Source organism: Nothoprocta perdicaria, unplaced genomic scaffold (genome assembly GCF_003342845.1).
Source record: "Nothoprocta perdicaria isolate Ctin4 unplaced genomic scaffold, notPer1 scaffold_104, whole genome shotgun sequence".
Classification (NCBI taxonomy): Eukaryota; Metazoa; Chordata; class Aves; order Tinamiformes; family Tinamidae; genus Nothoprocta; species Nothoprocta perdicaria.
The window spans coordinates 589,316-613,714 of NW_020454139.1; the positions used below are offsets into that span (position 1 = coordinate 589,316).

Consider the following 24,399-nt stretch of genomic DNA (forward strand, 5'->3'; position numbering starts at 1 on the left):
TGACTTCTTTGCTATAAAATTCTGGGGATCCTTTGTACTTTACTGTATCAACAAAACCATTGTTTCATGATCCTCTATGTATCATTTTCTGTAAGATCAATGTTATTTTTTAAACTGTTACACTTCTGTAATAATTTTTATGGCAATTGTTTCTACCTACTGTGGTTTCCAGAAGAAGCACTTTTGTTTCAGTCTCTGTCAATTTCAATTCTCCTTTTCCAATTTTCTTGTAGGAAGTCATGTCATTACTTCTTGCGGAGAATCTAGCCTTTTATTTAGAGCTTTGTTCCCTTGGGCTATCTCCTTTGAGACCTTTGGGGTAAAGTAATTGTTATTGAAGCGAAGGGGATAGAGTTAGGCCCCAAGTGTGGCACTGAGTCAGCTTTGGTTGGAAAAAAAAAGTTGTAACAGAAGTGGCCTGCTTTTTGGCACATTTAAATTGTGCATGCCACGCTTCAGTGGAACCCAACAGAAAATGTAGTGTTGAAACAAGATACAAGGAGAATAGATCATTAAAGAAGTGCCAAACAGCTGCAAAACTGCAATTTTGCTGAATGTTGTTTCCCTTGAGGTTTCTTTTTCCTGATGCCTGAGAAGCTGCTATATTTTACATCTTCCACTGATGTTGCCACTAGACATTTTAGACAATGGGACACAGAAGCCAGAATGGATTTTGAAATGATAAAATAAGAGGCAAATAAATTATAGTCATTCTTTTCCCAAAATAATAAATACCTTTAAATCTTCCTTCTGAAAAATATAATTATTGGCATATAATTTTGTTTTTGTGAACTTGTTTTAACTAAACTAATTTATGTCAGTTCGAGRCACAGTAGCAATGATAGGCAGCGATAGGTTTTCCATTAAACATAGGTTTCTATCAAACACCGCGGAGTGCGGTTTTCACACCAGTTGCTTTGTCCGTATTGCGCTTCAGCCAAACTCTGTGCCAGATATAAAATCTTAGTCTTTTCAGATTATCAGTTGACCACTTTGTTGTACAAAAGTTAACTTTTCATTCTTCTGAAGTCCATTTGTTATTTTTTCTCTTGCTATTTTGTGTCTCTTTGTTTATAATGCCCTTAGGTAAATTTACTACCTGCTAACATTCTTTCTAGTTCAGGAATTTCCTGAAGCAAGAACCTAACACAAAAATGTTAATTTTTCCTTTTTTATGTATACTTTTTTTTTTCTGTTTCTTGAGCACATTGTGCAAGTAGATGATCCTGTTACTTTGGCTGCTGCATTTAATGTTACAAATTTAATACTTTTGTTGTTAGGCTKTTAACTCTGATGCTTTTTTTATAAGCATCATTTCACACCAGGTTTCGTCCCTTTTTTTCTGATTCCCTTCTAAACAGGCAATGCAGCTGAATGACAATATCAGGCAAAATAAGATCCATAGATGTAAATATAAAGAAACTACTTTTTAATCATTGAAAATTTTCCTTGTGATATTTGTAACTTGGAAATAGTCTAAGGTTTTAAATGGTTGCTTCCATTTACAATTATTGATAATTTATAATCAAAATAAAATGGTTGTTTTGAATTGTATTCATTCTGATTGCCYAAGTCTTGAGTGAATGGATATTTTTGGTAAGAGGAAAAGGGATAAAAAAATCTGTCATTTTATTCTGTGTAATGAAACAGACAAACTTTCACCAGAGGTCTGCTGCTAATTTGCATATACTCATCTATATATTTATTCTGACATGTTTCTACTTTAAATGAACTGAGAACAACTGAAAACCGAGTAACCTTTGGTAAATTAGTTTTAAAAATAAGGGCTAGTTTTCTTTTTATGTTTCACATTCCTTATGTGTCATTGTATTCTTTATCAGTACCAGCTAGTAAAATACCCTTCTTTTTGCATTAAAAAAGAACTCCTAAAGTTTTAAGTCGCCTGACAAATTTGTAGCTAATAGTATATAGTATAATCTTAGCTAATAGTATATGAAAATATATATAGCTAATAGTACATGAAAAAGTGTTTTAAAAGATCATAAGCACTGTGCACCTAAAATTACTGGTTCTAGAAGCACTGTAAAGCAAAAGAAAATCATGGATTATTCATAAGTAAACAGAGGGAATATGCAAAACTACTGTTCTTACATGTCCTGCAAAGACTGCATCTAATTTTTACGTGGTTTTGAGTTCTTTTTAAATTTGTGTGAAGAGAGGAATCACGACTTGCAAGTTTCTGTTTTGCTCCACAGTTCATTGGTTTATAGCCTATGAAGAGCACTAAATTAGCTTATCTTGACTGTCTTCCCAAATTTCTCAGCTTGACCAGTCTGTACCTTAAGCCAAAATTTTTCGTTAGTTACCTTGTACCACAGATGTGTCATCTGTAATCAAGGAAGCAGCTATTCCTTCCTTATGCCCTCCTCATCTGTTAAACCTCTTAAATTTCTTAAAACAAAGGTTGTTTAATTTTGGTTGAGTTTTAGGTAAGTTCATATATCTAGTTATGTCCCTCTCTACTTATCTTGAGGTTATTGGAGCCCACTCCAGCAGCTGCAGCAGAAAAGCCTTCTTTCTTCCTGCCCATCTTCTGAATACATTTTTTATGTTATGTRTTGCAGCCAATTATGTAAGAAGGTCAGGCTTCTGTTTTCATGAAGCTGCTTGTGGCCTGGCTTGAAGTGTTGAGCATGGGTCTGTTCTCACACTAAAAACATTTTTGACATTGAAAATACTTCTGACATTATAATTTGCTTCTACTATATCAGTAACACAAGATGTAGAACTTTTTATATACTATTGAAATCTTTTGTAAAAGAAATCTTCTATAAAATCTTTCATGAAACTGTCCATTGTAGGGAGCAAAGGGAAAAGGGARGGGGTGAATGGAAAAGCAGTACGGCTGTTTCCCTTATTTCTTGATGAATTCAGGATAATCCATTACAATTTCTGTTCTTAAAATTGACAGTCCTCTGTAMATTTCAAACAGTATTCAATTGCATCCTTTGCTACATCATTAGAATGTATTTGTAATGATTAAAATCAGTATTCTCCAGCCCTCAGAATTRCTCTGGCTTCCTCAGCTAAGTCTTCTCCTCACTAATATTCCTATAGTAAGTTTTCGTGTGTTCAAACATGTCTAAGGTTGCAAAGATAGGATCCCTGTAATGTTTAGGGATCGCTACGTCTGGCCTCTCTGAGAAGAAATCAATTTCTGGTGGTAATATTATTAGAAGTTTTTTATTAGTAATGAAAGAAAACTTGTTATTGTTTCAGATGCTGTTTTCCCAGTTTTCATGTTATACTACTATAAATATATTCAAAACTAGAAGAGCTCACTAAAATGTAGCTCCTGCACATGTGTCTGAATGTTAAATTTTGTACTATAGAAATTATTCAGGAGGGTCCTGACATATCTTAACTCTGCCTACTTTATCGGCTCAAAACAAACAAACCAACAGTCTCTAGCGAGCAGGAGAGGAAAAAAAGTTTCGTCAGAGCCATGTGTYTCTTGAAGTTCTCTTAGCAGGGGCTGTCCATCAGAACAAGTTCAAGAGTTGCAGATGTATTTATATCTGAAACTTGCCAATAGTAATCTAAACAAAAATACTGAATTCCTTTAGCAATTTGTTTAATTGTTATTTGACAGATTTTATAATATGCAAGTGACCTGATGTTATCCATTTTTTCCTCTGTACCTAGCTCTGTAATGGATGGAACTTTTGCRAGATGTATTTGTGATTCAGTTTGTAAATGACATGAATTGTGTAGAACCTAGCAGTGGCATCTCTAAATATGTATTTACCAAGTCCCAGACTATATTTAAAATCCGTGTTCTGCATGCTCATTGTCAAAGATTCCATAGGTTGTTTCAGAAGGTGAAGAAAATGTTGTTCTCCCTGGGATGAGTGAAGAGAATCTTGAGTGGAGTTTGGCTATTAGCTAGGAGATTGGAATATGCTGGAAAGAATCTCAGGTTGTAAGCTATCCAAGAGTRCATCTGAGACTACCAAGGATGTAAAAATACTACCTTATGTACTGGTACTGAAGAGTTAATAATGGATAAAAGAATTCTTCCATACTAAGAAGAAAAAGGAATCTACAAGCCTTAGAAAAAAATGTTTGCCATATTTGGAAATTTGTAGAATGACTACGTTTTTCCAATGATTGAAAATATTTTTCAACTTGTTTAACTTATATTTAAATTTGAACAAGGCAACAAATGAGCTGAGTTGAGAGAGCTTTAATACTCTGTAGAAATGGATTTGGTGAATGAAGCACAATTTTGGCAGTTTTCCCACAAGGAATTGCTACAGACATTTCAGATATCTGGATGGTCTTCCTCTGGCAGTAGCGGTAAAGGATGAATCTGTATAGCTTAAGAGTTCACTAGCTCTTTGGTGCTGGAAAAGAGAGTGAGAGGTAATGAATCCTCTCACTATATTCTAATTTAGAGGTGCCTTTACATTTCTCCTAGGAAGTATCAAATAAAAGTAAAGAGTTGTTTTTTCCTACCTATGAGCTTTGAGGTGTAGCTTGTTGTAAGATATTGGTATGATCCTTATTTATGAGTTACAGCCTCAGTCCACTAACGTATTTCAACRTCTGTGTAACTTTTAGCATGTGGGCAGTTGCCATGTGAAGGGTCCCATACAGTTTKATATGGGTGTGATTTGTATCCACATTCTTGCTCACTATTGCCCGTCAAGAGCTGTGCCATTTTAGGCAAATTGAGTGTAAATATAGTCATTTTAAATATAGAGTGAAATTTTAAAAGTTGAAAATGAAAATCATTTTAAATATAGAGGCAAATTTATAGATCCATGTGGATCCACTTTCATAGTGTAGATCTATAGTAGATAGGATATTATAGATATTCTTTCTGATGAGGGAAGATATGGTGGTAATGATTTGCCATGTCTGTTTTCTGCATTTGGTGGTGAGTTAACTTGACTGACTTTGGCCATGTTACTTTTATTTTATTCTCAGAAGTAGTAATGTCTTTGAAAACAAAGAAAGGAAAACTGTAAAAATCTTTGTGAACATTCCGTTATGGTACTAAGGGATTTTTTGACTATACAAAGGCTTTACATTAGAAGGCCAATTTCATATTATCTGTAGTATGTTCTTGCAGTAGAGACTTGCTACAGGTCATTTCAGAAGGGAAAACTATATCCTGTAAAGTGTGATTAACCAGTTGTAAAGAAGTCCAATAATCTCAACAGTGTTAAACTACTTAGGGTAGATATGAAGTTACCAGTACTGCCAAATCATTTGTACTCTCTCGTGCTGTTAACTTTATTATCAGTCTGATCAATATTACACAGTTGGGACATCCTTCCACTGTATACATGAAAACAATTATATTTTCCTAGCTATATTGTAATCTCATTATTTACTTCCAGATGTCTATAGGTTTACACTTTTTCTTTTATTTCTGCTGATTTTTTTTTTAATATGGAATGGGAGAATTAACAACCTGACTGATTTGGAAGTAAACTTTTACCTGAAACTGTGTGGTGGTTCTTTATAGATAGAAAGTGAACTTTGGTGCAGAGTCCTTTATTTAAATACAATAAAAAGTTGTATCATCTTTTGATGCCATAAAAGGACATCAAAACACCTTTTGCTTTAGAGCACGGTCTTTTGCTTTTCCTTTAATGCAAGATAGTAATTTCAATAATAGAGGGAGTACAGAAATCATTGCTAGACTTTTGTAGGACCAGAGATTGAAATATAGCCTGTTTCTTGAGTGGATAAAAGATAGCTGCTGTTCAGTAATGATGTATGGTTATATGCTATGTGACATTTAAGAATAGCATCACTGGCATTGATTATTTATTTTACTTTTTAAAGGGTGTGATTAAAAGTTTTATGGATGTCTACCAACTTGCGAGCTCCAGAGTTGGCATGTTAGAGAGAGAAATAGCATCTCATCAGCTTCACATTGCAGCCTTGAAGTCCGAGCTCCAAACAGCTTGTCTGCGTGAAAGTGAGAGCTTACACTTGGTAAGTCTGCTTTTCAGGTCTTCTTTATCATTTGCATATACAGCTTCCTAGCTAGCATCTCCCTTCATGTTGCATAGTTCCTCTAGGGAAATGCATAATATTTCATTATAAATATAATAAAGCAATAAAAATAGTATCAACAAAAATTGTTTTGAGATTTCTTCAGAAGTGAATGTGGGATGATAAAAGTTAGAACTATGATAAATCTTGCTGCTGTATCTTTACATAGACGTTGCTGCTAAAAGTACTGCATTGTGATTTYTTTGTCTTTGGGAGTACAGCCAAAAGTTGGATTTTGACCTAAAGAATTCAACTGTCTAAAGATAAAGAACAGTGCCCCATTAAAACAGAATGTAATTAATTGTACATGTAACCAAAACATTAGTTAGGATACATGATTACTTTTTAGGCAACTGTGCTTACAAATAATACATCTCATTAAAGGAAAATACTATGATTGAGTTATAAGGTAAAAACTCAATTTCAGAAATCATTTCTTTTCTATAATGTTGCTTCCCGCAAAGATACTTGGACTTGCTTAAAGCTAATAAGGTGATTCTTCAGATCTGGGATCCGTCTCTGGGGGGATTATTGAATGCAGATGTATTTGTGTCACACAGGCAGGAGGCCAGGCACATAAATTGTCACAAATATGTAGCCAAGTATGTCTAGAATGAGACTGTCTATGCAAGYTGCATAGCTGTTTTTTTCTCCTTCCTTTACTTTTCTACACAAGATAAAGAGGAAAGCCTTGGAGTTTTTTTGTTTAGTTTATTTTAGTTGGTTAGTTGATTTTCTGTCCTTCAACATTTTGCTTCTCAAGAAGCAAAAGAGTGAAAGAAAATACTATAAAGAAAACAGATTTTTTTTTGTCTTTTTTTTTAATATAAGGGAGCAATAATTTAAGACAATGGCATAAATATGAACAAATAAGTACTGGAAGGCTGTGACTGTGACTTTGGTTGTGTCCCAAAGTATTGCATTAATTTCTTGTCATGCTTCTAAATTGATCATCACAAAGGGAGATTAGCACAAATTGAAAATATTTTCCTTGCTGCTGAATTTCCATTTTAAGACCACTAGATGATAGTTGGTGCATGAAACCATTGTTTCATTTGGGACTTTGCAGGATCTTTCTAAGAACTCACTGAAATTGCTTCACTGAGATCTCATCTCCTCCAACCATTTATTTTTTGTTCTCTGCTAGGTTTGCATGTGTCCAGCTGAGCTTCTGCCCAGTCTAAATGGTTCTTCCTTTGTCTGCATGTTATAATTGTTTTTGTTGTTCAAATGAAGATGACCACATTTATACCAAGGGTTGAGAAATCTGCCACATTTCCTGCAGTGAGGTTTGCTTTCATTTGAACTGAGAGTGCTTTCAGCAGGGACAATGCGAGTGCTGTCTTTGAAGGGCTGTGCTGTGGCTTGGTGTGCCACACTGGAAAAAAAACAAGCACCTCTCCACTCACTCTCACTAATTAATTGCAACTCATTGTAGGTGATCTGTGTCTCTGTTTGCAGGATCAAGGCAAAGATTATACCATTTGGTGTTGTAGGATCTGTAGGCTCACTCTATGGCCTAGTGGGGTTGGGAGGAGGAGGAGGTGCAGCTTAATTGTAATGTAAGCATAGGTATTAATAGAAATTGTAAAATTTATTTAGATTTTTCATAGATTAAAAAAAATCTATGAAAAGATTTTTTTAAAAAAAATCTATGAAAAGCAAAAAATAATGTATTTTCTTAAGTTTCTTAAAATATGACAAATATTTATGGAATATTCTGTAATATTTACATTTTCTGTAGAGTTTATCCTTAATATTGCAAATGTATCAGTTTTAGTGGCATCATAGCTTCCCAGAGTGGCTTTTACCTTTTTAACCATTAGTCCATATTGTTCTGTTCCATTTCGGAAGAGGAAGTCTTGCAGAATTTCCTTCTGCATGATACAAAAAAAATACAACTTTTATTTTCTTGTAATGGCGGCACTCTCTTYGATTATTTTTAAAGGGAAGTGATGTCTTTTCCCAGGCATCTGTCAGGTTTCAAAATTCTACATACTTGGTTGCTTTCAATACATGTGGTTTAATCACGTACAGAATAACACTTGTTAGACTGGCAGAATGTTTTGTCAGGATGCAAACACTGCGCACCTGGACTGTTTTGGTTTATCCTGTATGTCAGTTTGTAGAACTCATATCCTATGTCATGTGTTCCTAGAGTAATACCTATCTAGAACAATTACTCAGTGCTGAAAACATTCTGTGAAGTCCTTTGTGAACAGATATGGTCTCTTTTCATGTTAGTTCTGGCTTTATCTTATCATGTCCTGTTTCCTGATGTTTTCCATGCTGTTTGCATGTGATTCAATGCCTTCTCAACTGCCCGTTGCATCTGCATCAGAGCCATTTCCCAGCAATGGTCTGTTCAGAAGGTGCTCTTTCCCCAACTGACCTCTTTACACTGATACCTGCTAACAACRTGACCTTTCCTTCCACACAAACGCCTTGGTCCTCTGCTTCTGCATAGGGTTTTGCTCATTATTTTACAAACAAAACTGATGCCATAAGCCAGTGTCAGGTCTAAGYCTCTGAAGTGACATCTCCATCCTCCAATCTACTTCTAGTGCTACTGCCTTCCTTCTTGTCGATAGTGTTTAAATTGCTGCCTGTGCTCATGCTAGTGCCTACAAAGGCACTAGTTTTTGTAGACAAAGACAGGACAAGACAGACAATGGTGAGGCAAACCATGGTTACAGAGAAGAGAAGAAGAGAATAATTATGTGAGACTTCCCTATATTCTGTGTACATCTCTGTCCTTGCACCTTACACTTTCCTTAGGAAAKCTTAATGCACTTAAAGTTGACCTTAGTAAAAGCAAGTCACCAATAATATTTGTGCACACAGTTTGTGAATCTTTGTGAAGAACAGAACTAGCAAAGATGTTAGCTGAAATGTTTCCATATTTCTTTTTCTCCTGCCTGTTTCTTCAGCAACATCTASTGATGTAGACATCACAAATGGACTTCCTACTGATGCTTCCTATTAAAGGACACTTATCATTTACTTCAACAAGTCCTTTGATTTCTTCTTCAAATATACTGGCTTATTATTATACTTAACTTCTATTCAGAATAGCAGTAATGAGTAGTCTGAGAGAACTGAGAGCTTTTGAGTGGTCTACTGTGCAGTGCTACAGTCATAAGCAATTACTTTCAGGATGCTTTGGGGTAACCTGTGGCATCATATAATTCCTGTGGCAGGCTTGTGAATCCACGGTATCTATCCTGCCAGGGGAGAGTCTGTTGCTGCAAGCACAGTGTTGTGAGGAGTGGATATAGTGACACTGTATTTTCCAGTGTGATCTCTGACACATATGAGGAAGTGACAAAATTCAATTCATTATAGTAGTTATCCAGAAGGTGTTGTTTTCATAGCTTTCAGCTTTGAGATTTCGTGCACTGGTGTCAGCACTAGTGTCAGAATTTTAAAAACTTAAAATATCCTGGTATCACTTTTGGCAGACAAAAGAAGACTCTGTTATTCTATTTCAGGTAGTGAGGTGTTTCTCTGATCCTGAATATGCTGCTTTTTCTCTCTGTGGCCTTTTCTCTTCTTCTGCATTGTCTACCTTTGGGCAAACCAGCATAAGAAGAAAGAAATAGAAAGTGATACTTAAGTCAGACAGAATCATTTGGCTGCTCTGTTGAAAACACTTTCCTCCTCTGCTTTAACTTAAGAATGAAAGGACGGTAGAAAATGAGTGGGAAAAGARAGTAATGTACAAAGATGATGAGGAAAGAAAAGTCTTGTGTCCAGTGGAGAAATGGAAATTCAGGAAGCCAGAAGGAAAACTTTAACTGGAAGGCAGGGAGGGAAAGTGAGTGTAAGATGTCTGGAGGGAAGGGTGAAGTGAAGATCTGTAAGAAGAGCAGAGTTCTCAAACTGACCATGAAAACARGAAGTGTTGTTTTTGGATGCTGATCCTAACTTGGGTTGAAAATCAAATCACTCTTTGCCTTATGCGGCTTTGCATCATCCTCACCCTTCCTTTCACCACATCATGGCTGTGATTGTCCCTTATCTGATAATGGAACCATTGTCTGATAATGAGCTCCTGAGGTTCAACAAGGACAAGGGCAGGGTCCTGCCCCTGGGCAGGAATAACCCCAGGCCCCAGCACAGATTAGGGGCTGACCTGCTGGAGAGCAGCTCCACAGAGAGGGACCTGGGAGTCCTGGTGGACACCAAGTTAGCCATGAGGCAGCAGTGCCCTCGTGGCCAAGAAGGCCAATGGSMTSCTGGCTGCATGAGGAGGATGTTGGCAGCAGGGGCAGGGAGGGGATCCTGCCCCTCTGCTCAGCTCTGGGGAGGCCAAACCTGGAGCACTGGGGGCAGCTCTGGGCTCCCCAGGACAAGAGGGACGTGGAGCTTCTCGAGAGGGTCCAGMGAAGAGCGACAAAGATGACTGAGGGAGTGGAGCATCTCTCGTATGAGGAAAGACTGAGTGAGTTGGGCCTGTTTAGCTTGGGGAAGAGAAGACTGAGAGGAGATCTGCTCAATATTTGCAAGCACCTGCAGCGGGAATGTAGCTCTTCTCAGTGTACAAGTTGAAACACAGGCAGATCCATGTGCGTGTGAGGAAGAACTTCTTTGCTGTGAGGGTGCCAGAGCCCTGGCACAGGCTGCCCAGGGAGGCTGTGGAGTCTCCTTCTCTGGAGATCTTCCCAACCCGTCTGAATGCCACCCTGTGCCCCGTGCTCTGGGTGTCCCTGCTGGGGGTTGGACTAGGGGATCCCTGAGGTCCCTTCCAACCTTAACCCTTCTGTGATTCTATGAATTGCTAATGATATCCTGTAGAATATTGAAAGACGAGGACTGTAAGTTTTGGCAAGGTGAGAGAAGTAAGTGGAATGATCTAATGTGTGAGAAAGCCATATTTGTTGTTGAGATGCTGGTAACTGAAATATACTTTCATGGATTTTACTGAAGAGCCACATTAAACACAATGCAGGCTTTTCTTCCTACCAGCAGTCAGCCCTCAGCTTTCATGATGTCCTTGAACCCAGTTAGTGGGGGGACGGGCGAAAAGAAATGTTTTAAACTCAGATTTATCAAGTAACTTCACCACTGGCAGGTCCTTCAGGCAGTAGCCACGCTGGTGCCTCCGTGCCTTTACATGCGTCTCTGCCATGCTCCTGTTTCCCATGTCACCAGCCTTCACCAGCCTATCAAGGCTGTGAGACCTGCTTAAACTGGGCAGCAGTTTTAAATGTGTCTTGCATTTAGTGTTACGAAGAAGGAACAGGAGAGCAAGAAGGAAAAAAATGCCTTTTAACTTTCGGTCTGGGAGAAGGGCGCTCACTCCATCGGTGCGAGCGTTAAATGTCAGGGAATGTCTTTCATGGGCAGGAGCCATATCTTTTGTGTTAGAACATGGAATGACTGATGTAGCTGCGAGAATTCTTCCCAGATGTTGCAAGAGCAGATAGGTCCTGGATGAAAACTCTGCTTGGCTTTTCCACTACTTCATACTATCCTGATGCACAGTTGAACTGAAAAGCTTTTTAGAAGCCTTTGGAATTTTTTTTTTTTTTTAAGGCCTGGAATTGGTTCCAGGGACCAATTTGGGTGTAAGAGGTACTGGTTCTTAATTTGGCCTGCAGAAAATAATCAGACTTAATATTTTCATTGTTACTTCTTTTCTTGCAGTGTTTTTTGGCAGTAGTCCAGGATGGAATTCAGTAAGAAGTAGACTTCAAATAATTACAACTTTTATTCAGTGCTCAGTTAAATACCAATGCAGGTTTATTTACTGTGAAAAATAGGAATGTTCTTAAAGTGATAGTAAGTAAAGAAAAAAATCTATAGGTACCAAAGGTGAATTTCCTTATTGTTGACACAGTAATAGACATGAGGGACTGACATTCCAGTAAAAGCAAAACTAGAGAAACACATTAGAAATGTTTACTTGAATTTAATCTCCTACCAGGATAAATCCAGAAAGCAGTATTATCTGCTAGAGAGTTTATTATTATTATTTAATTGAAAAGCTTGCATTTCCTACCTGATTGTAAGCAACTGTCCATCAGTTGCCAGCCTAACAGCATGGGCAAGGAATACTAGTGTAAATGCCTTGTCATGTGCTATTGCTTACCTAGGTAATACTTGTAACCAAACAGTATGAATCATGTAATTTAAACTGTTTGCTTACTATATAGTAAATGTAATGATATGAAAGTGATAGTATAAATCATATAATATGACCTGAGGCGTAGTGTTCAAAACCAGTTATGGTTATCCAACACTGCTTTCACTTTTTTTGTAAAGAATACTTCATTTTCTACGCAAAATGTTTTTGATGTCAGTATTCTAGGTAGGTGAACTTTTAACTCGTTAGACTATTGTAACATATTTGAAAATTATAGTAATTTGATTAAAATGTTGCCTATAAGGCAAAAGGTTCAGTTAATAGAATCCATATGTAATTAAAATGCAGAACTAAATGTAATCAGACCCCAGTGACTGGTGCCTTCATATTGATAGTTTTACAATGGCCTCTGGGGTTGAAAGTTTATATTAAAGTTACTAATGTAGCTGTGCTCCAACAAATGAGGAAGACGGTGCAGCCATTTCAAGTATGACAGTGCAGAGAAGTGATAGTCACAGACGCATAGAAAAATCCCRTCCTCCGAGTTTCAGGGGGTTCTCTCGTTGGCAGGTGGTGGAAATGCAAGACTGCGTTAGTTGCTAGTCAGAGAACTGCACTCAGCGGCAGCACTCTTATATAAACATCTCTAAATGAAGGATCATGCTGTGAGCAAGTGACGGCGTGTTTTTTTTAAATACTATAGTTATTTAATTTGTGTGCATTCATGTTTGAATCATCTGAAAGTTATAGACACAACACTATGTACCAAGCCACACACACACACGCACAAAAAAAAAAAAAAAAGAAGTTTTTTTTTAAAAAATCTGAACTCAAAAAAAAAAAATTATTTTCTCTGGACAGTTTTAAGAGTCGACATCCTGTGTTAGAGTTCTCTAATCATCACCAGCACAATTTACAATCAGAACACACAGAGAGCCAGTTCAGACCAGCTCATCTGTTGACTTTGGCAGAAGCCCTTAATCTCACTGTGTGCAGCTGCCACTTGAGAGATGGGGACTCGGCAGAGAGCCCGAGGAGGGTGGGATACAGGGCTGGTCAAGGAATGAATACATAGGCCTGCTTCATTTCAGCAGTCATACACTGCTTTTTTTATAGTCTTTTCATTTTACTGCTGCTTTTTTTTTTTTCTTTTTTTTCTTTTTTTTCTTTTTTTTTTTTTTTTTAACCTGAAATTAAATGAGGACTTCTCATGAGCCACTGCGCTCCAGGCATAAGAAATTGTAATGTCTGGCTTCCAGAAACTGTCCCGTCAAAATGTGCTTCTGATTAGGTGGCTTAATTACAGCTGTGAAAACAATGTTGATTTAGGCCTCAAGATTCCAGTGCATGTCAGCCGTTATTAGCTAGCCTTGGAATGAAGCCACCATTTTAAAACTCTGTACCACTAAAGTCACACACTGCCTGACAACTTTTTATTTAGGCAGAAATGTTGCCAGAAGCAACACATTTTATGCAAAATATTTTTCATTGCACAAATTTCAAATGTGACACTATTGATGGACATAAAATGGGTAGTTACAGTTGGACTTCACCAAGTCCAAAGCCTAACTTGTGCAAAAATAAAAATAATAATAAAAAAACACAACTATTTCAAATAGTTTTTATAAAGTTTGACTGACATAATGCTTAATTTTAATTCCTTTAATTCAGTTTTATTCCAAATCCAGCATGTTGGTTTAACCACCCAATTTTATTGCATCTAAATTTTCCTGACAGTTTCATTTGCTGTTGGGAAATAAAATTGCCATTTTTGCAACATGGGAAATAATGGCTAGTTTCAAAACCAATATGCTTGAAACTTCCTTTGCCTGAAGCAGGTTAAGGCACACACTCAATTTACTTAAGGGGAAAAAAGCTCATTAAATAGTTTTTAATATTTTAATATAATTTAAGTAACTGCTTTCACAGTGGGAAGGCTTATTAGGCCCATGTATTTACACCTGCAGAGAGGTAAATGTTTGGGTAATTAGGTGGTTTCCAATACTTGAGCTTTTCAGAGCAGCTACAGAGTTAATATTGTAAATACTGCAAAAGCACATAATGCATTCATTGCTTTTAAACTTCGCATATCCACTGACAGTAGTTTGTAGTTTGCTTTCAAGTGCTTAAGAAAAACTTTTGKTTTTTTTTTCTCTTTGTTTTGTCTGTTTTTGAAGTCTCCTTAATGACATGAGTTGGCTAAGGAATGTGAATGAATGTGTGTGGGTGTTAGCTCAAGGCAGAGGCTTGTGCTTTGGAAAAGCAAGATCTGCATTCTCACTTCACAGTTGCCATGAAATTCAGCATGTCCACGCTGTGCGGTTTAATGGAAACCATGAAGTTCCTAAATGACCGCAGGTTTGTTCCAACCTTAAGCACAAAACAAATCTTTCAAGTCATTGGCTGAGTCGCGGAAAAGGAGGGTCGTGTTTTCAGGAAGCTAATCTCCTTTCCCTTTCTCTAATCTCCTTTCCCTTTCTCGTTCATGGTTTGCATTTCTATGGCATTAGAAATGTGTTTCTAGTGAGGCACTGGAACTACTAGCGCACACACAACGCTCTTTAGTTCCCAGGACAGAAAATAAGCCTCTTGGAACCTAAAGTTACATTAAATGCTCAGGCCAGTGCAATAGCTAGACCTCCTAGAGTAACTAATTGGAAATTATTTTGGAAAGACTAATGATTTGGATAAGGGAGCAAGTCTAAGGTTTAAATTCAAGTTTGCCCCGTAGGAAAACATCATGCATTCATTCCGTTGTCTGGAGCAGATTAACAGAGCAAAAGGAAGTGAATGCCTATACTTCATTTTGTTCAGCTTTTGAAGGGGAAAGATAGCAATGAACTAGCCTTTTATTTTATTTTCTTTGCAGAATGGTACTTGGAGTTTCCTGGAATTGAGTGTTTCAGAAAGGGCCCAGTGGCAGTGGAGGGCAACCTGGAGTCAAGAGACAGCTGCGTGATACTGTTTTCCTTATCAGACCTTTTTGCAATAGTCTTACAAAACATTTCATTAATATTAAACAATAAGTTTTACTCACCAGCTTCAACATAGTGATATGTTTGCTTACTCTTTTCTATGGGCCTCCATTTCTTTTTTGCCTTCCTCCCATGCCTCTCAAAGTGCCATTTTCAGCACATGAAGACAGAAGAAATTTTTGTATATTATTACCCATACTGTTAATGCTGCAGTAGAAATGAAAGAGTGTTAGACAGGCTGTTATTTTGAGAAGCGAATATTATAGACCAGGACATTTAACCCCGAGAAAAAGTTTTCACAAAAGAACAGAGCTAAGGACACAATTTTACTGGCTTTATAGAAGAAAAGGAATATTCTCTACAAAGGCAGCCAAATTCACTTCTTTCCAGACTCAAGGACTTTTACTCGGGCCATAAGGTGCTTCCTCCTCCCTTTTGAAGAAGTTATTTCAAGAAAGGGAGCYGGGAAGCTGCTATTATTCCCTGTTAAACTGTGGGTTGAACATAAAGGGAATGCCTGTTTGTTCTGTGACTGTGAATCTGCTGAGAAATTTTTGGAGGGGATTAAAGCATCGCGGTGCCTGAATGAGTCCAGCTCAGATACTTAAATGGCATATAAATCCATGGAATCCAGATTGTTGTCTTCCTGATATTTTCTTGACATCCTTAATTTGGATCATACAAAGTATACTGTTATGAATAATTTTCTTSTCCTGACACCTGTTCGGTTTTGCATTTCTGTCCATTTTCAGCTGACTGTACAAAGTAACATTTATAAARAGAAAATTCAGTGCTTATCTTCCTTCATTAGCTTTAATATGTAGCGCAAGATGTGTATGAGCTACCTCTGCCTAGTGATTAGCCTTACTGGGAAAGCAGAGAGAGGAATTATTGCTTTCTTTCATGGCTGTTTCTGCTACCCTGCTTCATAGCTCACTGTGCAGTATGCAGAGAGAAGAGACAAGAGAGCTCCAGGACCCGGTGCATGTTTGTAGAAGGGGTGTGTGCACTCCAGACAGTCACAGGAATGCATGGATGTGCAGCTTGCTCCCTTTTATAAACGTGGCGTTGCGTGACACTTCACCAATCCCTTAGGGAAAAAAAAAGGTAGTGCTGACATTTAACCAAATAGTGCTGGAGAATATACTTCAGTATAAAACCACATTTTTAAACAACAAGGAACAGAATTTTTCTCTCAAAAGAGACATTTTTAATATTTTATATTGAAATCTCATGTTTACTTCTTAGTTATTAGCCCTTTGGATGGCAGGGATAACACTGCCCCGGAATTAGAGCATTCGGTACCAGCAGGGTGGCAAATATTTTTTCAGAGGAGACAGTTCATCTCCGTAATGGCTTTATTCCTCCATACTTCCCCTGGCCCAGCTGTRGGAAAGGGCCAAGGAGCAAAGGCCTCTGTGTCACCTCCAGGCCTGGTCCTGCTGTCGGGAGTGGGTCCTCCCATGGGTAGCAGCGCGTCTCTCCCCAGGCCAACGAGACGTGATGGGAGAGTAAAGAAAGGCAGCAGGAAAACGCAGCAGCAGTTCCTTCACTTTGTGCTCGTGTGGAATCAATAGAATCAAAGTATTTCTCTAATAGTTTGCCCATGATTTTGTTTTTTCCTGCCTTTTCTTATAAGCATGATCTCCTCATCCTTTTCTATTGGTGGAAGGGGTGAAATAGAAGCAAAACAAAACAAAAAAAAAGCAAAAAATCTTCACATTCTTTTTTATGATACTTTTGTTATGGAGTAGTATGTTTTTGTAGAAATGTGTTTGCTTAGATACTTCCATTACTTAATCTTTTGCATTCTGTATTTTAAGCATAAAACTTAACAGTAGAATTAAAAGCCCCTTCAAAATACATGACATTTGGATTTACAGATTAAAAGACAAATACATACAAATACCTGAGGGGAGAATATAAAGAAGATGGGGCCAAGCACTTTTCGATGGTGGCCAGTGACAGGACAAGAGGCAATGGGTCTAAGTTGACACACAGGCAGTTCCATGTCCACATGAGGAAGAACTTCTTTSCTGTGAGGGTGCCAGAGCCCTGGCACAGGCTGCCCAGGGAGGYTGTGGASTCTCCTTCTCTGGAGATCTTCCCAACCCGCCTGGATGCCGCCCTGTGCCCCGTGCTCTGGGTGTCCCTGCTGGAGCAGGGAGTTGGACTAGATGRTCTCTAGAGGTSCCTTCCAGCCTCAACCAGTCTGTGAGTCTGTGAAACTCAGCATTAGGTCATAACATGGATCTTCGCTTACAACTTCTTTCCTGTAATGCTGACATGATTTAATAAATCACAACTTATCAAATTATGTTTAATGTCTTATGTCTTAATAATAGATTTTACATTTTTTAATGATGCTTATATCAACCCAACATTTATTTATTTATTTATTTATTTATTTATTTATTTATTTATTTATTGTTGCTGTTCTTAAATATTAAAATATTTCACAGAAGTCTCTGAAACATGCATTTCATAGTAGGCATAGATTTTCCAGTTGATCATAGTGGGGACCCAGTTCCTCTAGAGCCTGGGAAGGCTCTGTGAAAGAATTCGGCCAGATAAATTAATTGTTACTGAAACAGATTTTTGAAATATCAAATGAATCCAGTGTAGCATAGAGATCTTAATGTCAGTGAGAATGATATTATCATGGTAGGAGCAGAGGAAATGGTCCCATGTTCCGCCAGGGGAGGTTCAGGTTAGACATGAGGAAGGATTTCTGCATGGAATGAGTGGTGAAGCCTTGGGACAGGCTGCCCAGGGATGTGGTGGAGGCACCATCCACCATCCTGGCTGTGTTCGAGGAACGTGTAGATGAGGCATTTAGTGATGTGGTTTAGCGGGTGGCATTTTGGAGGGCCTGTGGTTGGACTTGATGGTCTTGAAGGTATTTTCAACCATAATKATTCATAGAATTGGAGGAGGTCTGTGGAACCTTCAAGGATAGATTGTTTTAAGAACTTTTTTTTAATTTGGTTTCAAATGCAGACTATATTTGGCCYGTAAAAACATAGTTCGCCCATTAAATGTCACTGTAAAGAATCTCTTTGTTTAATCTATATGCTTTCCTCCAAGCTTAGGARACCTTTTGTCCTATCTAGTTATTACAAATATGGTTAATTTGATGAACTAAGCTCATTTAGGCCTGAACCACCATACTGAAATAGTTCAYTAATTTTCCAGCTTTTGCTTTATACTGAAGCACATTTGACCACAAAGCAATAAACTTATGCAGTCATTATAGACTCATGGTAAGGGGCCATGCTCATCTTTCAGATTGAGTGAGACTTCAGCTTTTTCTGTTCTTTTTTTTTTTTTTTTTTTTTTTTTTTTTTTTTTTTTTAACAAGGTCTTGTAAATGATTATAATTTCTTTTGGGCATATCTTGCAAATTAATCAGAACATTGCAAAGCTTCCTGACACTAGAAGTCTTCCAGTTGCATTTTAATTTGAGTATGTCAAAACATCCTATTGCTCTAAGAATTTCTAGCTGCATTGAATAACTCACAGAGGTTCACTGTAAGTAAGTGATTTTTAAAAGAGCATAATCTAATCAGGAGCTCTGAGTACCAGGAATTTAAGGTTTCATTTTGTGTCTTGGAAGGTACACCAAATTACTGAAATATCCTTGAAGATTTTTCAAAGTTATGCTACAACTTCCATGCTAAAGAAACAAAAACATTGAAGGAACATCCTTCAAAGTTTCCTWTGTGTTCCTCATGAAATTTCTAATACTCTATATGCCTGGTAAAAGTTCCTACTATCACATCTGGGGTGATTTTCTGTTTTTTTGTTTTTTTTTTTTATCTCTTCTGTGGTTTCAGAACACACCCTTGGCATATGAATGCCAAAGGATGAAGTTCCATTAACATTTTTTAATGTTGATTCACATAAGATATGACTGGTATGCAGGAAATATTAGTTCCTTTTGTGTCGTAGTCTTACCCAGGCTGCATGTTCAGCCTCACAGAGGGTGATGATCTAGTATCTAAACCAAGAGCAGTTCTAAAAGGCTGACTGTATTCTTGAGTCTAATAAGTACACAAAGTTTTCTTGAAGTAATAATTTTTTATTTAATCTTAGTATGAACAATTACTGTATATAAAATTGGGCCAAGAACGATACAGACAATAACCCTAGCTCACCCACACTCAAGCTGTTTGTAACTGATAAGCTGGATTCCTTGCCCAGTTAATGTATTTTAGTTCTTGCATTTACAAAAGACCTACATGTTAGCCACCAACTGAAATTAAGCCTAAAATATCTTTTTGGGCCATTCAAATAGAGAACTGATACTTTTAAGTCATGTTGCAGAAAGGCCAGTGCTCTGCCTATTTTCTGATTGGAAAACTCACAAATGGTGACGAGGTCTTAATTTCTCAGCACCAAGTGTCAGGAACCACGTGTCATTACTCTGCTAGAGTAACAATGTGAGTAAGATCTGAGTTTGGCCCTGTCAGCTGAACTTTTCGTAACRTTTTGTTTGCAGTTTGGGTATACCAGGGGCACTTCAGAACTCAGTTTTCTCTGTCACTTTAAAATGGCTCTGCACTCTTGATTGAAATCAGATTGAATGAAATGAGCTGATACAGTTTCCTTAAATGATTTACTAGGTGCCTTTCTCCAAAATGTTCTGCTGTGTTCCCTTAGCTTACTGATACACAACTACCCCTTACAGCTCTCCARTGAATACACACTTCATCAGATAAAATATATAATTGGAGGTAATTGGTAAAAATTATATATTTTTCCAAAAAAATGATAAACCTCCCAAAGTAAGTTTTACTGGACGTGAATGAACATCAATACATTTGGTTTGGATAAGCAAACAGAAGTGTGAAAARTGTCTTAAACCTATGAGGAGCCAAAAGGTGCCTTTTCCTGATGAATCGTTCTCTGATTTAGCTTATGAAGAGAGGGAGAGGGATGGAGCCCTAATCAGGATTTTGAATGAGAGTTTTCCCTAGGTAGTCCAGAAAATGCACGCGGCATTAGCAATAGTAGGAGAATGTRTCCTCCTAAAACAATGATGATTTCCTTTCAAGAAAATAAGATAGACATCAACAATAGTTCACTGATAAGCATGTGGTGTAATTGTGCCGTTTTTTGTTCTACCATCCAAGCATTTTCTAAGTCTTTAAGTCCACACCATTTAATACTGAGTTATTTTGGATGAGCTGAGTTGTATGATGACTGTAGCTTAATGCAAATGCAGATTTTCTTATTCTACATGCAGATGCTTAAATAACAGATTGGAATCAGCCTTTTTTTTTCCCCCAGATAGGTTGCATTAACCATGTCTGCATACAGTTTGATCCTAATTCCCTTGGTCCCTGAGAGCTACCTTCAATCTACAATTTATGATGGGATGTTAATGGCTATCAGTTTATGAGATCAACATGTCCCTTTTTGCGTCAGGTTTATAGACAGAACAGCGGGATTGCATTTTCACAAGCAAGTGCAAAGAAATCATTTTTTGCTTATCTGTGGGTTTTTGGAGAGATCTGCAGTTATATCCTCCACAAAAAGGCATTGTATGTCCTTAGCACTTCAGTTTAAGTCTGAGTAATACCATTTTCCTACTTGAAGCCTAAGTGAGATGTTTGCTACATTTTTTTTCATTCTCAAAAACTACCCATTTTAGCACCAGTTACATCTTCTGGAGGTATGTGAATTCCAAGTCCTTACGACTTGCTTCTTTTCACCATGTTTCATAAAGAGAAGTCGGTTCTGTGTCCTTGCTATAAATTCCTGTTGAGAGAGGTTTCTGCTGTACACTCAGTCAATAAATTTCCTTTTTGGTTTTCTTCTCCTATGTTTATAGCTTTTTTTGATCATCTGCTTTCTACAAACTGGATGTCTGCTTCTGTTCATAGAAAATACATTCTGGGTATGAAAAATGCTCTTCCTGTGTTTTTAGAGAACATTTCATTGGGACTAGTCAGTGTAAATATGCTGGGAAAGCGAATGGGTAACATAATCCATCTGAAGTTGCTGTACTTCACCAAACACGGAAACTGAAAGGAGTTGATGGAAAATCTTTAAACTCTTGCCTTTCTGAAGTTATCATAATTAAAACCCATCAGGTTACCACAAAGGTGTTCACTGCAGCTACTCTTGTAATCGCACAGTACAGATACCAGTGCTCCCCTACACTGTCCTCCTTTTGTTAGTTGGCCTCTTCATCAAAAGGTACTCAATTTTTTACCAGTACATATTCACCTACATACAGGTTTTCAGGGCCTTTCTGTACTAATTCATATATTTAATGAAAATAACATTTGAAAGAAATCAGGAAAGAAAGCAGGCATATTTTCAGTGTGTCTGTTTGCAAAGAACAGCACATAAGTTTCATGTTTGAGTAGGTTACCAGTGGAATCCTACAATATTTTCCCCATTTTAATAATTCTTTTTTTTTTGTTAGTCACATGAATTCATTGCTCTGAACATTATTCTTTAAAAATACTATGTTTTGGCAGATATATATAGCAAAAAATATTTTTCTGAATGCTTGAAGATTTTTTAATGCAAGAGACTGAATCATAAAGAGGCTTTCATGGTTCCTAGACCTTTTTGCCTTTCTGCTATAAAATATTACTGTCAGAAATAATTACTTTTTCTTTCTTTCTCTTTATATCCATATATACTTACACGATATCTTTATTAATTATAAACTGTTCAAAGCATTTTACTGAATCATGGTAATATCTTTTTTTTTTTTCCAAAATGTTTCTGATGATTAGCTGTAGGATTTTGCTTTAAAATTAGCCGTCAGCGCAAGATACATTAATGTACAGCTGGCAAAGCTCAAGCTTCCTTGTCGGGCTTAGTTACGGGATGACTAAATGGTAGTTGCACCGGTTCTGAGCAAACAGACAAAAGGGAAGGTAGCTGAGCATCTTGCTGTGCGTGAGTAGTTAGAGGGCAAGCAGACACCATGCACCTTGACCACCTATTATGAAGCTTTTTGCTGCAATGTCAAGTGAAAGCGAGTTAATTGGGTGAAGCTGTAGAGCATGTTAGGGGCATGGTAAAGGGTTGCTGTCTGACAGCTGAATGTCAGCAGAAGCCAGTCAAGTGTGGCTGAGAGACAGAGACCTGTCACAAAGTTCATGTGGACTGTAGCACAGTTAGGGAGATGAAATGTGGTTCTGTCTCACTTTCTCCCTCATTGCATTCAAGCACCTTAAGATTTCACACTGTATGTGTCAACCCTTGTTCTCTAAGCTGTTTTCTTCTAACACTTCTGCATTCAAATGATTGGACAGAAGATGCTAATGTTTGGCAAAATGAATGTAAATACACTTTTTCCTCTTTTTCTGCTAGAACGGCAGTATACATGCAACTTAAGAAACTTTGAAGGCTTACGTCAGACAGTCACACTGCCTAGGAGTTCGGCTGATGACTGAATATATTTCTCAGGAGAATATGAGGCTTGACACCTTAAACTGCTAAATAGGGAATGTTTTCCTGCTATCACTGTCAGGAAAAAAGGCTAAGTGGAGGGGATTAATCACAAGCTGTTTGTGCCTCAGCACTGTTTTGAAATCATGTATGTTTTAGCCTTTGGTTGTAGTCTTTTTCTCCTCTTCTTGCTGGAAAGAAGGAAGGCTGAGAAAGCAACCATAAGAGATGCACCTCCTGGTCAGTGAGAATCCATGGGAAAGACTGTGAACAGGGAGAAGCTTTTCTGGAACTCAGAAGAGCATTGGTTGGTGATGACTACAGTCTCCTACACTGATGCAAAGCACTGAAAGTGGCTCAGCAATGTAATAATAGTGCAGTATCCCCTTCAGTGTTTGTTGCAATACACAGCATAACTAGACCAACAGCTGCTCACGTTAGCTAGTCAGGTTGAAAATCACAGAACCACAGACTGGTTGATGTTGGAAGGGACCTCTAGAGATCATCTAGTCCAACCCCCTGCTCCAGCAGGGACACCCAGAGCACGGGGCACAGGGCGGCATCCAGGTGGGTTGGGAAGATCTCCAGAGMAGGAGACTCCACAGCCTCCCTGGGCAGCCTGTGCCAGGGCTCTGGCACACAGACACACAGAAAAAAAAATCAGTAAAAGTTGCCTTTTTTTTTTTCTTGAGAAACTGGAAGGATACTGGTAAGTTATATGGACAAAATGTCTGTCATTGTGATGAGGCTGTGTTCCATTACTAACCCATTTGGAAAGTTGGATTGAAATCAAAATGCAGACCATGCATTCCACTGTGAAAATAGTGCACCACAGAATTTGCCTAATGATTTGATGTAACTAAAGTGCAGTAAGAGAACTTGACCTGAAAACTGGAAACTTTCATGTACTTTGCCAAGACAGTATTTGGAAAAGAAACATACAATGTAGGCTGTGTCATGGATTTTTGCCAAAATATTTGGAAATTATGAAAATTAGCAATGTAAAATCAAATTCTTACTCAKACAGTCAACAAAATATTGAATATARGGCGTTCATCTGTGATAATTCATCTAATTGCATGCATTCTTCAAACATACCAAGCTTGAAACAGAACAGGTTTGCATAAAGTAGGAGTTTCTTTTGGAAAAATAAAAACCACAATTTGCTAACCACCTTATAATGACACTGAGTAGCTGCATTCCCATTCGAAGCACAAGTTCGTAGCATTTCCATCAATCTGCTGTTTCTGTTATCTGACAGAGAGAGAGAAATGGCTTTTGACCTACTTCCAACAAAGGAGATTAAGCAACATCCAGGGGATGGCCACTGTGCAGAAAAGGCAACTCAGGGTCGCTAACAGAAGTCTAAGAAGGAGGTTCTGAGCAATCTGAAAGTTTGCACCTTTTTGTGGGGAAGAATTTCCACCGTAATGCTGCAAAATGGCTATTAAAAACAAGCTCTGTCTCCAGCATTGGTACAGCCCAAAATGAGAAGCTGAAAAGAGCATGACTTTGGTTTGCAGTTTGTCCATATTATTCTGTGTGTAAATATGATCAAGGGAAAGAGATGAGAAGGAAACACTTAAATCGATTATGGAGAATTATACTGATTCTCCCTCRCTCCCCGCTATTGGTCTCTCTTTCCTGCTCTTGAGTGACTGGGCTACAGGCTCCTYAGGAGTTTTAGGGGATACTGGAATTCCAAAGAATACACTGGAGTGCTGCTCCTCTGTTTGCTGACAAGCATCCTCATGAGCCAGTAGACATCATGTGGTCTGCTCATTTTTGGTAGATCAGCCTTTGGCCATTGCATTTCAGCAAATGATGAACTGAGCTCATTAGTAGCCTCTTTGTTTGACCTGCCCCATAACTGATTCTTCATTATAT

At 37.8% G+C, this 24,399-nt stretch overlaps 1 protein-coding gene across 1 annotated transcript in view; it reads left to right on the forward strand.

Annotated features, from left to right (window-relative positions):
* LOC112951300 (coiled-coil domain-containing protein 171-like) overlaps positions 1 to 24,399 on the forward strand; it is a 57,184-nt gene that overhangs the window by 28,879 nt on the left and 3,906 nt on the right. The window contains exon 4 of the mRNA XM_026043963.1: positions 5,821 to 5,973. Coding sequence (XP_025899748.1) covers positions 5,821 to 5,973 — 153 coding nt within the window. The remainder of the gene's footprint in view (positions 1 to 5,820; positions 5,974 to 24,399) is intronic.